This window comes from Heliangelus exortis, chromosome 1 (assembly GCF_036169615.1).
Source record: "Heliangelus exortis chromosome 1, bHelExo1.hap1, whole genome shotgun sequence".
NCBI classification, from domain to species: Eukaryota; Metazoa; Chordata; class Aves; order Apodiformes; family Trochilidae; genus Heliangelus; species Heliangelus exortis.
The window spans coordinates 106,858,639-106,874,789 of NC_092422.1; the positions used below are offsets into that span (position 1 = coordinate 106,858,639).

Consider the following 16,151-nt stretch of genomic DNA (forward strand, 5'->3'; position numbering starts at 1 on the left):
ACACTAGTTCACACATTCATTCTCACTTATGCCTGAAAAACCTCTGTGATTAGTGAGCTATATAAAAAGTAGGTAAGGATGCTCACACTGAGCTACAGTGCAGAGAGCTGTGTGATTGAAGGCATCTAAAAAAAATACTCCATTTCATGAAGACCAGAAGTCCTCAAACCAATTACAGTATTGGGAGAATTCTGCTTTGTTAATTAATTCAACACAGCCAGTGCAGGCTAAATGAGACTTGGATAATTCTATAACAGCAGTGTTGTCACTGGAGCAAAAAGAACAGAAGGGCACAGTTCTACAGGACTGTTACTACACTGCCTCGGCTTACAGGAAAATAAAATTACAGGGAAACAACATTTCTTGTACCCTAGACCATCAAGTCTATCTTCTAGGAGGGACAGGATGATAAACATCTTAAGATCAGCCTCTTGGCAACCTCCTAGTTGCTGAAGGTACTTGGGTCACTGTATGTCTACCTATCTGTACCTGAAAACCTCAGAGTAATGCCTGCTTGATACTGTGCTTAACATACTGTTTCCTGGAAACAGTATCCATTATCTGATGTTTCTATAACAAAAAATATCTAAATGAGCAACGGATAAAGTAAGTCTTTCACAAAAAAAAACCACTTGGAAGAAGCCATAAGGAAGCAGTAAAATGTGTAGAGTTCCCAGGGGTCTCCTATCTGAGAACTTACGAATTTTTATCCAGAGTACCTTTCTGGCAAAAGGAAGATGGCTCTTTCTGTGACCTCTAAATCTGTAAACATCTGTTTTTAAGTCAGAACAAGAACAGTGGGCTCCAGGAGACAAACTATTGGTTTGCTGTTGTTAATACAGAAAAGCCTACTATGAAAAATAGTCACACAGGTTTTTGGATGGAAGAGGACTTCTAATACATATTTCAAATTTTACTGACCTTTCTCAGCTTTCCTGACTTAATTTCAATCCTAAAGAAAAGTGAGAACAATTTAAATGTTTCTGCCAGTTTGCTCTTTTCTCCCATGGATGACTAATGGCTGGGGAATGGAGTGTTCCCCATGTTTTTGGCTAATCTGAAAAATACCCAAGGATTTTCATGACTTGGCCTAATAAACTGAATTGCATGTTTTTCTGTGCAGATGTTCCTCTGGGTGCTACGCTAGTAACTGCTTTTTATAATGGCTGCATGGAGGTGAAGGTCAACGACAGACAGCTGGATTTGGATGAAGCCATTTCTAAACACAATGACATTAGATCTCATTCGTGCCCACTGATTATGCAGTAACCATTCAATTCTTAATTTAACCTTTTTCTTTCAGATACAATCTGTGTACTTAGTCACACGCCATAATGAAGTCTATATTATTTTATTCAAAATGTGCCAGGAAAATAATCAACAGTGTGTTTTTCTTCCTTTTTATATAGAACGTGGGAAAAGCTTCCCCTTTCTTTTCATCTATAAAGAGACAATCAAGATCAAAATTCTATAAAATATTTTTTTTATTCATATCAGTGATAAATCTTGCAGTTAGATTTCTAATTTATATTCCATGCTTATACTATGCCCATTTATATTTAGTCTGGAGAAGTTTTGTTTTGGGAAGTTCTGTTTAGAACCCATTTTACTTATTTTTCATGTATCAGCATTAAGTTTTAAGTTGCCAATTTTGGTAATGTATTTGAAACAAAACCATTCTCATTAAGCTTTTCCAAGCATAACACATGAAAAGAAATCTCTATAGGTTTTGTAATAAGTGCTTTTAGTAAAGGAAAAAATATTCCTGAATCCAGAGCCCAAGCTCTCTGTGAATATGTTTACAAGCTGTATCAATATTGGGAAAGCAACTTCACAACAGGAATGTTTTCATATGTAGCTCAGCTTTTGAAAATGCTCTTGTTATGCTGCTTGTACCAGCTTTAATTCTTCTAGTTTAGGAACCCAGATTCAAATTTTTAACAGTGGTGTGGGTCAGGTCAAGTAATTTGCTTTCAAAAGGGGTTAAAATATACCCCAGGCACTTTTGGAAAACACAAGAGATGACATGAAGGAAGGAACTCTGGTCTTCATAACAGGATGTCAAACTAGAATTTGCTAAGTAAAGCTGAGAAATTGTGGCAAACATTTCTTCCATTTGTGACAAATCTAGCACTCCTCAATAAGAGCACTCTCTAATGGTCCATCCTATTCCCTTTATTTAGGTCTACCTTGCATTCACAGAGCCCCTACAGAGATATATTTATAAGGCCTGTTGTAGCTGTGTTTCTGATGTACTTGAAAGCCTAAATTTTGCTAGTAACATCAGAATGTAAAGCCATATTCTGCTCAGCCAACTTTAATGGATCAGGTAATTAGAAAAATATTGTTTTCCTCAGGTGTGCTCATTTCAAGCATTTCTAATATTTCTTTAACATCACTGGAGTGTTCTTTCTATTTCCAGTCCCCTTTTCACACAACCAGAAGCCTCCCTGTGCAGCTCACCTAGTGGTTCTCTTAACCCCAAACCAAATCAATAGCCAGAGAATTGCTGTAAGCAAGGAATCTATGCTCTCATCCATCAATCAGAGAGACATTTATTTGCAAGACTTCTTGACCCAAGTTTTGCTTTCTTCACTTGAGACATTGAAGTGGAAATATATGTACTAAACGATGGATTGTGACAATTCTGATTTTGAAGATTGCCTTTCTCCAGAGACATTCCCAGTGACATGTGTGAGGTTTCTCTCATTGTTGAGTACTAACTTCAGTATATCAGTGTTGCAGAATCTGAGCCCATCTTTCAACATTATTACTTTGTCTGAGGTTATTGTTAATTTCACTTTCCATTTGTGCGATGGATTTGCTCTGCCTTTTGCACCAGCCAGCCTCAGTACAGCCTCTCAGTCTGTCCAACACTGGTTCATCCATAGCTGCTTATTAGAAGCCATACAGCATGGCTGACACCCAGGGCCTGATTGCCTAGTGCACTTTTCTAGAATAGCATGTAAAAATGCTTTGATTTTTACATATTCCGTGGAGGGGAGCATCCTTTCCCACTTTATTCCCATCCCCCCCAAAAAACATTCTTCATTTAGGTTTAAGTTGAAGAATAATGACTAAAACAAGCAGGTTTTCCATGCAAGACGGAGACAAATAGGGACTTCTGACATCAAATACACGTGATTATTTCATTTTAAGTATCTCAGAGGCACCCACTGAATTCTGGCAAGCCTTGAGTCAGCCTCTTTGCCTTTTAAAACAAATGCAGAAATTATTAGATGAGGAACACTGAAGTATCAGCAATACTATAAATACTTATGTCAGCCTGTGCAAACAGGAGAAGAAAAGGTTTGGTTTGTTTTAGGGGTTTCTTTGTTTGTTTAAATGTAATAAATAGTGTATAGATGAAATTAAATGATTTTTGTTTTCTTTGGTTTTCCCTGCACAAACATCATTGCTTTTTGGTTCCATGAAATAATTTTTAGTGTTTGGTAGTTATAATGAAACCTTGCAGGTTTTTTTATTTTCATATGTGAAAGTGCCTCCTAATTGTAAGAATTAAATAAAGCAGCGTTTGCAAGTTTCTATTCATTTTAAGTTGTATTTGGATATCTTTGTTCAGTGCAAGACTTGTTCTAGTGGTTAAATAGCTTACTTAGGAGACTGTGGTCATCTTCAGCATCAAAGAATAGAATTGGCTCAAATAGACTATCCAAATTGAATTGAATTGAATAGAATTGGCTATCCAAATAGACATTCCTAATCTCTAGCTAAATTTGTGAGGTTATTACTTGTATAATATTGCCTGAGAAAATTAAGCTTTGCCTAAAACTGTATGTGGAAGAAAGTAGATCAGTGAAAGTTACTAATTCCTATATTTTCTCCTTCATCAGATGTGTTTTACTGTATTTTAGGCATAATTATTTCAGCAAGAGCTGGTCAGTGTTTCTACAGAATAGCTGGACCTGCTCTGTGCTTTTTCACCTTCTTTGTACCAAGTGTTACAGATCAGTATGTCCTAATTTTCTTGAAAGTGAAATCTACGAATGGACTTGGTTCTCGTTTATACTTGAACAGCTTCCTGCATATATGGCTGATTGAAGCTTACTTTCCATGCTTTAGTGCCAGAATGTCTCCTGGTAGCAGTAACTGGCTCGATTGTGTGCAGACATTTGTGGTGCAAACTCAAGATTAGCTCTAGAGCTCTCAAAGAAAGAGGGGTCAAATTAATTTTCACTAAGTTTTTCTAGTCCTGCTTATCACTGACAGTGCACTGGTGTTGGTCCTTTGATTTCATTGGTCATATGTACCTGCTTAATATTTTGCTGTCTCAGCAACCTTGTTATAGTAAAATAATCACCCTGATTTGGGAGCAATTTGATGTTTCATCTGCTAAAATGAACAATTCCATACCAAGAAAAAAAAAAAATGGATACAGGGAAAACCATAAGGGGTAAGGCACAAGCAGGCAAGCATCACTTTGTGAATAAAAAAGAACAGTTACTCAGACTCTGGTTTTGTCCTACATTCCTTTCCTCACCACAGTCCTGCAGCAGCAGTTCAGAGCTAAATGACCTTGGTTCCTGTCATTTTCAATACCTTACTACCTGACATGGTGCAAAAGTGCCAACAAGATAGCAATACTGTTGTACTATCACTGGAAATCAAAAGGAACATCTACAGAAAGTTTCACAGTAACAGGTTTTACCATTTGTGTTTCTCAAAGATACTTCCTATTCACAATTTTTACCTCCACTGTTACACCCTGCATATCCTCTTGCTCTAAGGGTAGTTGCATTTCCTAGGAATATGTGAATAAGCAGCTAAACTATAAGCTGGTTTTGAATAAGGGAGCCAGCATGTTGCCTTTAGGTCCTTGTTTTGAATCAATCAAGTGGCTGAAAATCTACACAGCTGTATATAATTCAGGACTAATTACATTCCTTTAAAAAAAAAAAAAAAGTTTGTTCAGTTTTTTTTGGAGGAATTCTTAGCATCTCAGAACATTAGAAAATTGGAAAAACCACAGGTAGTAAAATCACTATCGGGCAACACAGGTTTGCGAAGCCAGAGATTCACACACACCCACACACTGCTTTCCATTCAGAATGAGAACCATAGAAAATGCAGCAACACACAAAACAAAAATCCCATGCCATGAAGACACCCTCCCCATAAACAGCTAGGTGCGTTTGGGGAAAGCTAGACACCAGCAAAAATACTTCAAATAAGTACCGTTGGCATAATAAACAATTCCATACGCTTGCATTAACATAAAAGCATCCTAAGCAGCACTCTGTGCCAGATTTTCCAAGTAGCATTGTGCACTTTGTTTCTTCTGCCTCTTGATTTTGGAAGCACCAAAAAGGCAGAAACCAAATCCACCCAGGTGTTGTGGCTTCTATTCAGTCTGGCTGAGCACTTGAAGGAGGAGACACACAAACACAAAACAACAAAAAAACCCCACCAAAACTAAAAAGACAAAACAACCCCACAACAACAAGCAAACAAACAAAACCACACAAAAAAACCCAGCCAGAAAACAACACACACACCAAAACACACAATGTCTTTTAACTCCTTTCCCCTCGCATTCACTCTACGCCAATCCAAACACATTAACACCTATTTCAAAAAAATGCAGCTCACTTTTAACCTCATTTATATTATACATCATCCAGCAATGGGAACAGTTTGCTCAAAAATCAGAGCTGTGCCCCCCACCCTTCCCCAATAGGAGCTTTACAGATGCATGGGTTTGAACAGGCACACTTGTACATAAATGAGCTTAAACAAGGTCTCCAGGTTGCCCTTGAGTATCTGCCACCAGAAGAGTAACCCGGGAAGTACAGGACTCTAGTTTGTAATTCCAGACCTGCTACGTATTTATTTTCCTCATGAGCAAAATAGGTCCTTGGCCCCCTTCTGAAAATCTTCCTTTACTTTTGCAAGCCTCACATTTCCAAAGCAGTGTTTTGTTTCTTAATGTTCCTTAGGAAGCTATGTTTCCCTTCCCTTCCCTCCCATTCTGTGGGTCAGAGGTAAACAAAACCTGACACAACAATACTCTGCAGCTAAAAAAAAAAAAAAAAAGCCACATAATTAGTTTTTCTAGAGTCAGGTCATTGTTCCCTGATCTTACCAAACTATCTGCTGAAGTCCCATATTGTTGCAATGTTGACAACTGGCGTAAGTAAACCAAGAAGGTGGTGAGGGGCACAGTACTGAAGAACAATATTGCTAGAACTTACTGGTGTTTGGTTTTTTTGTTTTTTTTTTTAAGGAATCACAAATGATATATTCATTAAAAGTAGGGTCTTAGTAGGACATAAGAAGACCACCATAGGACACATCCTAAATTATACGTCAATTGTGGCAAGTTTTGGGAAGCACAGAAGATATAGGGGAAAAAAAAAATGCTTTGCTTAAACCCCAAGAAAAAACAGTTTCTCTATAAAATAGCCAATATTTCCGATTGGCATTCAGCAGCAGCTTACCTTTCCAGGAGAGGAAGGGTTTTTCCATCTTCCAGTTCTGGTATGATTCTCATTAACAAAACAAAACAAAAAAAGGAAAAAAGCAAGCTGCCATTTGATCAAGCCTTACTCTTTTCTAGCCTATCACAAAGTGCATGATCATTCCCACCAGCTGGTCACAGACTCCTGCTGATGCAGCCCATTGAAAAGCAATCTTCTCTTAAATCTAGGCAGAGGCCAGCCTTTTGCTTAAAGGGTTGGGTTGGTTGTTTTTTTTTTTTTTCTGGAACAGAAGGTCATGTGGAGTTAACAAGCCTGTTTGCCTGGAACATGCAAACCCCATCACCTTGTAATTCATGAGTTTATATTGCCACACTGGGCAACAGAGGTATGAAGCAAGCTGCACAGATGAGCTGAAGTTTGTGTCTCGGTTAAGGTTTATACATCCCCTCACAGCCTTTCAGAGGATTCATAAGTAGTTCGTTGGCAGCTTCACAAAATCCTCATAGTGAAGTAATTACGTTGCATTTGTGGTTTTCTACAGATGTGAACTAGGATGAAATCAGGATCTGCCCCAAACTGTCCTTCCATCTGCTACGGAGGGACAAAAAGTCGCAGTCCTTGGGGTGTACCTTCCCATAGTGGGTCAAACAGTCAAGAGAGGGACTGGTGTCCTGGCTTCACAAGTGAAGCTTGCTTTTGCAAGCACTTAGATTTTTAGGGAAAGCTAAATGATCAGTATTTCCAGGTGTGCTCCATATAAGGCAAGATTGTTCTCCTTAAAGAAACTATGGCTAAGAACAAGCGTTTCAAGTAAGATGAGCACAGTTACTGTAGGTCTTGTTAGGGTAACATGAGCCTTACACTGTTATTTTCCAAACATTTTTACACAGATAAGACATTAAAGAAATAACCCAAGTAGAAATAAAAGCTGAATTTTTTTCAAACAAGCAGACAGAATGTAGTCACAATAATTTGGGGCAAGGTGTGTTGGTAAGTTCTCTACATGTCACTGAAAAAGAATGACCATTTATGTACATGATGTCAATATTATTTTCATATTTTGCTCCTGCAGAAAGTAGAATGTTTTTTACTGATATCTTAAAGCAGGTAACTGAAATATTTACTTTCTCACCTGTTTGCACTCAGTAGTAACCTTTCTTCTGAAATGGTTTTGGATTTTTATCTATAGGTGAAGATATCAGGAGTCTCACATTCCCCATCATCAATGTTACTAGCAGTTGATGCATTCAGCAGTTCCTTTTTCTGTTTTGGGTATTAGTGTCATCATTAGCCCAAGCTGGCCAAGCAGAGCTATAACCTATGACCTCAAGAGCTGAAAATGTAGTTTAGTTCATCTACAAGAAAGTAACAACAAGCTTTGCCAATATTTCAAATGTCCAGCTACTGCCATAAGCCTGAAAAAACATTTACTAAACAAGTATTAAATTGATTCAATCAGTCTCACCTTACAGCTTGTTGTAGGTCTTTATATATTAAAAAAAAACAACACCCTCCAAGACCCTGCAAAAAATAACCAGTGTGACTTGAAAAGTGGTCATCAGTTCCTCAGAAATCTGCACAACAAATATTAGACAGGCCCTCGAAGCATTTTATGCCTTTGCCCAGAACCAATTGTTTTTTCTTCATTAAGTGCACCAATTTTTCTGCTGCTAATGCAGGGTTTAATTAAACTTGTAGAGTGTGTGTGGGTGGGCAGGTGGCAAAACAATACATGAAGGAATGATCTCCAAGGGATCAAAGGGACATGAGGCATCCGCCTGCCATTGGAAATCAGCTGCTCCACTACCCTTCATGCTTCTGAGAATCTCCCTTGTTATACAGACAGAACCTGACCTACACAATATCTCAAAGCCAAAACCTAAATTGTATGCTACTCTTTACCCGAATAAAGATCTACCTGGGCACAAATATAGAGGTATATGTTTGCAGTCAGAGGAGACATGCAATGGGTTCAAGCAAAAATAAAATGAGCTTGTGACAGTAATTCACTGGGGGACTAATTTTAACCTATCCCTGCAAAGTATGATGTATATAGAGTGAGAAATTGATTTTCTAGACAATCCATAAATCTGACTTCCCATGACTGTTGTACATTGTACTATATAAATGCATAGCATAATACATTTTTAAGTATTAAGTGTTGAGCATAAGGCATTTTGGGTTTCTGCAGCAATGCCAAGTTTAAACTTCCACTAGAAACTTCCTATCCAGACTTCCACTTTGTCGTGACAAAGTTGCAATGAATGCCTTTTGCATATTGCAGCTACTAATGGGGACTCCAGTGTGTTAGCAAAATTCATCTCCATGCCTGTTCTCCTGGAGTTTGAAAGTCTAGTCACTTGGCATGGCTATGTCTGAGCCTTGGAGGAGAGCTAGCTGGCTGTCTCTCAGTCCTAGCAGAAAGAAGATGCTGGCTGGCTGTGCAAGGCACAGAGAGGAGAGTGAGCAGCTGGTATATGTCTGGCTGTTTGGGGCTTATGTTCAGCTGCTGTTACGAAGTCCTGCTGTCTAGAAGTACTATTGGATGCTCAACTGTTGTTCAGTGCAAAGAGCACAGGATGTGTAGCCTATAAATGATACATCTACACTCCAGGAAGCAATGTTATGGTAAAATAACCCAGCTTGCTTTAAACAAGCTGTGTTTGACACCAGCATGGAGCAAGATGCAAGCCCATTTGTGCTGCCTTGTAAGGAGTAGGGAAGGCCCAGGTAGCATTGCAGCTCTTCTGTCTACCTGTCTGTCATCTCCACAGACACTGCAGTGTTCACACCTTGATTTGCAAATATACTTACAGCAATTCTGCGTCTTCATATTAGCTGCAAGGATTTGTATGCTCAAAGACTTTGTGCTGTTTGTCACTTTGTGCTGCTGGATTTTTCTCTAGAGTACAGTGCCAGTTTTGTTACCTTACCTCATAGGACAAAAGCCAATCCTGCCTCCTTGACCCTTTTATTTTGCTTTTGTAGCAAGAAAAGGTCTGTCTCAACACTGGCCTAAAGGCATTTCTTTTTTATTCTATGTTAGCCCCCTCCTTCTGTGTATTAGGTTTCCCATCCATTATCCTCATTCTGAGGTCCCAGTGAATGTACCATGTCTGACCTGCTTAGCTTAGCAATAAAATAATGGCTATGGTAGCTGCCAACACAGCAGATTCACTTGCAGTGTCACAGCCATGCTGAGTACTTCCAGGCTCAGGGACCATCCACACAGCAGAGCCCACCACTGGTATTCAGTTACCTACTCCCTTGATGTTTCATAAAAGAATCTATCTCACTTTTCTATGACTGGGTTGGTCATATCAAGTCTGGGTTCTATCAGAAGAGGATTTTCTGCTTCTAGGGTAACACAGAAATGTCATATCACTCTGCAATATAGTTTTGAAGGGAGAGTTGTTAGATATCATGGAGAGCCTGAAATTTGAGGACTCTCATGGTAGTGACAGAGAAGCCAGGCTCCTGCTTAGCCCTCCGAGGTGACAACCATCTGTTGTTGAATTCAGGTCTGACTCTGTACTTGGACTCACATTAACAGCTGTGCCTTCACCTCGTCCATGTGCAGGGAGTTTCTATGACTTAGTGGACACCAGAGTCTTCTTTCATGTTCTCTGATACTAGTTTTGGGAACTTGAGTTTCTTTACTGAGGGGTTGAACCCTTGTGTCAGAAGATACAGATCTTGTCATGACCCTTCCACTGGCAAAAGGGAGCCCAATGTCAACATTGACATTAGATGGATTCCTGCATAGCACGGCAGGGGAGAAGTGTTTTCCCACTGCTGTCTCTTTTGGAGCTTGATGCTTTATGTACTGTTGGTTCAAGAGCTCATCTTCAACAAATGCCTGGGGAAAGAAAGCCAGCGGCTTGACTCCACTACTGGAAACAATCTTTAGATGGTTAGCTAGTCATGCAACTTGTATGGTTGCTACACTTATGAAATATCTAAATATCTTCTTTGGAATATTATCAATAGGACTGCCCTCTCTTCTCATACCTGCTGAGGGCAGAGGAAAAGAATTAAACAAAATACTGTGATCCTTCCAGGAAATACACATCTGAAGTTGATGGTCTTACAGAGATGCTGACCAGCTGTTTGTTTATTATTTCTCTGGAAATCTTTGTCTTAATTCCAACAAAACTCTTTCTGTCACAGGTTCACTACATTTCCCTAAGATTAGGGCCCTGGTTTTCATTTGTATTCTCTGTTTCCTGGCCAAATATTGGATTACAACCAGAGAAAGCTTGCAAGAATGTAGCAGCATATTGGGGTGGAAAATAAACATTCTAGGGCTATTACAAGTATTTCCAAAGCAAGCAATACACCCTTGGCGGGGTCAAAGTTAAAGTTCATCTGAAAAGGAACACAAACACATGATGGTTTGAGACAGCACAAATAAGATTTCTTATACAAAGCACTGCATTGTGGGGCAGAGGAGTTTAGGCTTACAACATGACAAGAGGTGATGGCCCATATGAAGATACATCTATGGTGTAGCACTTCTGTTTTCATGTATCAGCTGCAGCGATGTGTCCACTCAGCCACTCTGCCTTTGCCTCATTAGTCAAATATGGTTAATTAAGATATTAAAACCAATGAGAAATACATGTTTCTCACATGGCTAACTACTGTTTTAGTTAGACGACCAGGCACATGTGGAGAATCAGATGTTTGAAAGACAAAACATCCCACTTCCACCAAAAATTTCTACCTTGGCTGACAAAAATCCGTTCAAACTGCTATATTTTGGAATATATATTGCTAGTTTCTCACTCAATGCTTTGATATGATGTAATACAACAGCTCTTAAAGAAATGCTTATATCCAGTATTTTTATGTAAGCTATGAAAACCAAGTTACCAGGGAACACACAAGCTAGGCATCTATAAAATATTTGCTGATACAGTTATCAGACTGGCAACGTCAACTTGGAATTTGGTGGTTTTCCCTTGTGCTTGTCATTGATGACTTCCAGTTTTTCCCCTGAGGAAGAGTTATTTACCCATTTGCTGTTCCATAAATCAGGATTTCTAGAAATAAGGTCACTTTCTGAACGTTATGCAAGATCTGCTGTAGAGAAAACGCATGTGCATACATTGCTACCTATGAAAAAACATTTTGATTTTCCTTCAAAATTCTTCTGTTTTGTATTGCAAATGAAACCCAGAAATGCAAAAGAATTACAGAGAGGCAGAAGCTTTCTGAAATTCAGCTTTGGAGGAAATACTACACTGTGTTTAAAGATGATTCTCGTGGGTGGAGGGCTGGGAAATGGTTTTCCAGGGCAGGAGCTGCCCACTGACTCCTCTCTGCCTTGAGGGATGGCTCCAGGAGCACCTGCCCGGCTGTGGGGCTCTGAGGGCCCAGAGGCGTTAGCGACGCTTTTGTTCTTAGTAAATCCCAAAACGTGAAGTTCCTCGGCCTGGAAGTCCCTGATCCCCGTGGGCCAGGGCACACCAGGGCACACGGGCACTCTCCTTGTGAGGAGCCTGGAAGAGTCCGGGGTAGGGAGAGATCGGGGGGGTCCGCGCCGCTGTCACCGCCGACAACCGCGGGGTGGCACTGCGGCACCGGGAGAGCGGCAGCAGCACGGAGCCGGGAGGCGAGAACATCCCCCTCTCCTCATCCCCTCCCTCCTTATCCCCTTCCTCCTCATCTTCCCACTTCTCAACCCCTTCCTCCTCATCCCCCCATTCCTCATCCCCTCCCTCCTCGTCCTCTCTCCCTCTTCATCCTCTCCCTCCTCGTCCCCCCACTCCTCATCCTCTACCTCCTCATCCCCTTCTTCCTCGTACCCCCCCTCTTCGCCCGCAGCCTCCCGGGCAGTGGCAGTTGCCGCTGAGAAAAAGAGAGAAGAAGAGTTAGGAAAAAGGGTGATTTCTTCTTTTTACTAAAACTCTATCGGGAGAAACCGACAGGGTTTCATCTTCTTAGAAGAAAAAATTAGAACCATTTCGGTCCGGAAAGACCTGTAAGATCATTCAGCCCAGTTCTTAGCTCAGCATTGCCAAGTCCACCACTATACCATGTCCCTAAGCACTACATCTACACGTCTTTTAAGTACCTCCAGGGATGCTGACTGCCCTGAGCAGACTGTTCAAGTTCCTGACAACCCTTTTGTTATGGACATTTTTCCTAAGATCTAGTCTAACCCTTCCCCTGGTGCAATTTGAGGCCATTTCCTCTTATCCTATCTCTAGTTACCTGGGAGAGGGGAGCAATATACACCTCGCCACAGCCTCCTTTCACTCTTCACTTGTAGAGAGTAGAAAGGTCTCCCCTCAGCCTTCTCTTCTCCAAACTAAGCATTCCCATCTCCCTCAGCCTCTCCTCAGAGGACTTGTTCTCCAGACCCTTCACCAGCTTGGTTGCCCTTCTCTGAACCTGCTTCAGTAGCTCAGTGTCCTTCTTGTAGTGAGAGGTCCAAAACTTAACCCACCACTCAAGGTGCAGCCTCACCAGTGCCAAGTACAGGATCATGATCACTTCCCTTACCCTGCTGGCCACGCTGTTCCTGATACAAGCTGGGATGCTGTTGGCCTTCTTGGCCACCTGGGTACACTACTGCTGGCTCATGTTCAGCCGGGTGTCAAACATCACCCCCAGGTCCTCTTCTGGGCAGCTTTCCAGCCACTCTTCCCCAGGCCCGTAGCATTGCCTGGGGTTGTTGTGACCCAAGTGCACAACCCAACACTTGGCCTTGTTGAAGCCCATGCAATTGTCCTCGGTCCACTGATCCAGACTGGTCCTGACATTTTCAGACTTGTGACGTCCTGTAAACACGCAGTGAACACAGTACCCTTTTTTTTTCTTCTTGATTTATGGGCAAGTAGAACTTCTCTCCACCAGTGTAAATAGTGAGACACTGAGTTGAAAAGTCATCTGAAGATTTCGTGGAGTTAACAGTAGCACATCTGAAGTGATGTGGCTAAATTCATACTGCATTCCCCTAGTCTTACTGTCTTTGAATTGAAACAAATCAAGAAGGTTCTATTTAAGTTTCAGCAATTCAAAATTTTAAACAAAATTTTTAAAAACCTATAAATTGCAAATAAGGATAAAAGCAAAGAATTTATTAGTCTGGATAACTAAGATTGTCATAAATGAAAAAGAAGTATTTGAACTATATTGTGCAGAGACTACGTTTCTTCTTTAGGTAATTCAAAATGTTTCATAAAAAAGGGTCAGCAATATACTCTGAGGGTAATGTCAGATAAGTGAAGGATCCTCTCCAGTTTTATTTTTAAGTGTATATAAATGGCGTGGTCATTCCTAGAAGGTTTTTTAGGCAAATCTGGCACCCAAAGCATGCAAACTAATATTTTGTATCTGACTATAAAGGAAGCTGAAAAAGGTTGCCAAAGGCAACAACCACCTGGAGATGCTCATTTACAGTTACAGGGCTCCATATGTTATTCATGACAAAAGTAAAAAAAAAAGTTAAGGGAATCTGTTATGTACAGCTGAATTCCTATCCTCCATTTCTGTTCAAGGTCTCCTATAAGTCCAGATAGGTCTGTCAAAGTTTTTAGCTAGAAACAAGAACCCTGTTTCTGAGAGCTACATCAAGACCCTGGCATGAAAAGCAGAACTAAAGCTCAACCTTAAATGAAAGTAGCAAATCCATATTTTATCATCAACATTCTCCATAGTACACTGGGATGAAAGAAGCACATCTGCTTTTTATCAACATGCATTTTGGGTAGCATCTTCACATGCAAAATATCTCTGAAGTCATAGCCCTGTAGAACGCAGACAATAAGAGTTTTACTGAACAGTAGTTGCTATTCATGAAGACGGCCCTACCAATATACATCTTAACTGTTCACCGGTCACATGAATGTTTATATATAGCCTATTATACCACTAATTGTAAAAACAAAACAAAACAAACAAACAGAAAAACCAACACCTAAAAAATAATAGAAAAAAACCAGGGCAATAAAGGCCAGATGTGTTCTCTATGCAGAAGCTTCTTCGGAAGGGCAGAATGGGTTTTTTATCCTCAAATGTGCTACAGTTCCCCATGGAGATGGAATGTACTGCAGTTCCCCGTGGAGATGTCAGGTTTTGCACTAAGGAACAGAAGAGGGAGTGTTATAGAGAAGAGGAGATGACATGCACAGCTCTAGGCTTTTCCATTGCTTTCCACAGCTCCAAAGGGACCAGGGGAAATGGGATATAAACTGGCAGTTCTGACTTAAGCTGGTGATCAGGCAGCGACCAGGTGGCCATTGCATGTCTTAACCAAAAATATCATTTACAATAACCCTAATCCTTATTTTTCCCCTGAGTGCAAGAGATGGGGAACAGAGCTGAGGACAGTCTTTGAAATAAGCCACACTAATACTACAAGCAAGTGGGAACACAGATTTTCTCCTAGACATATGAACCACTAAATGTCTCAGAGTCCCTGTTCTATTTTCCAGTAGTATTACTTCCTCTCCATTCCTTAGCTCAGCTGTGCAGTGCATGAATCTGATTTATTTTGAAGGACCTTTTAAGACTTGAAGTTATAAAAGAAGGTTGTCTTCCTGTCAAAAGTCAAGTCATGATAAAAAACCACAGTATTTCCTTTCAACTGAGTTTGGAAAAATTATCCTTGCAGAAGAAATGAGTCTGAAAATCTGGTCTGGTTTGCTAGGTAATAAGCCTGGTTTTCGTTGTGAGTTTTGTTGTTGTTTTTGTTGTTGTTGTTTCTGTTTTGTTTTGACCACAATAAGGGAAGATCCTCCTGTCATGGTTTAATGCTGGGCCAGCAATTAACCAAATGACAGATGCTCTCAATTGATACCCCTCCCTTCCCTGATAAAGAAAGGAGAGAGAATAAGGGAGAGAGATTTACGGGTTAGAAACTAAACTACACAGCTTTAATCAAACAGTAATGATAAAAAGGAAAAAATTATTAAATATATACAAATATACAGAACACCAATACCACGTTCCTCTCCCCCTTCCCCCAGTAACTCTCACGTCACCATGGAGGCTGCAGGGCAGCCCTGGGAAAGTCCAGGCTGGACTCCTGGAGTCGGCAGCAGTCGGGAGCTGGAGGCAGGAACACAGAGATTCAGGCTGGCACGGATCAGGACCGCAGGCAGAGGAGTGGATGGAATCCTCCCAGGATGCTGAAGGAAAAAGGGAAAAGGAAAGAAGGGCCAGAGAGAAGGGCGAAGGACAACGAGACTTGACTCTCGTGATCCTTCAAATTTATACCAAGTATGACAGATATGGGGTGGAATACTCTACTTAATCAATTTTTGTCACCTGTCATGTCTGTTCCTTCCTAAAGGAGGGTTGCAGGTGTGATCTTTTTATTCCCTTTCTCTTTCTGGAGCACAAGATGTTCCTCAGAACTGAGCAGCGGTCTTGGCTCTGCATGTCATTCTCCATCTGTAACTATAAACAGTGAGTGATCAGTCCTAGAAGCAGACACTGGCTGAGAAACTTGCTGTTCATTTCAGTAAGTACAGCTACTTATGAGAGACTTAGCTGAAAGAAAAATGACAAGACAGTAAATAAGCTCTATTCTGGCCCGAACCAGGACATCTACCAATGTGGAAATATGGGTCATATGCAGGTTTGTAGTTTCCTGGTTGTCCTGAAGCCTTTTTTAGAAGCAGCATCAGACACAGAATGTTCTTGATCTGTAAAATAAGGCTGACTTAAATGCCAAGATACACAAAACATTGACTACTC

General features: G+C 40.5%; 1 protein-coding gene across 1 annotated transcript in view; it reads left to right on the forward strand.

Moving 5' to 3' along the window:
* PROS1 (protein S) overlaps nucleotides 1-3,558 on the forward strand; it is a 29,196-nt gene extending 25,638 nt beyond the window's left edge. Inside the window, exon 15 of the mRNA XM_071756927.1 lies at nucleotides 1,124-3,558. Within this exon, the coding sequence (XP_071613028.1) occupies nucleotides 1,124-1,269 (146 nt within the window). The 3' untranslated portion in view covers nucleotides 1,270-3,558. The remainder of the gene's footprint in view (nucleotides 1-1,123) is intronic.
* The last annotated feature ends 12,593 nt before the right edge of the window (nucleotides 3,559-16,151 follow it).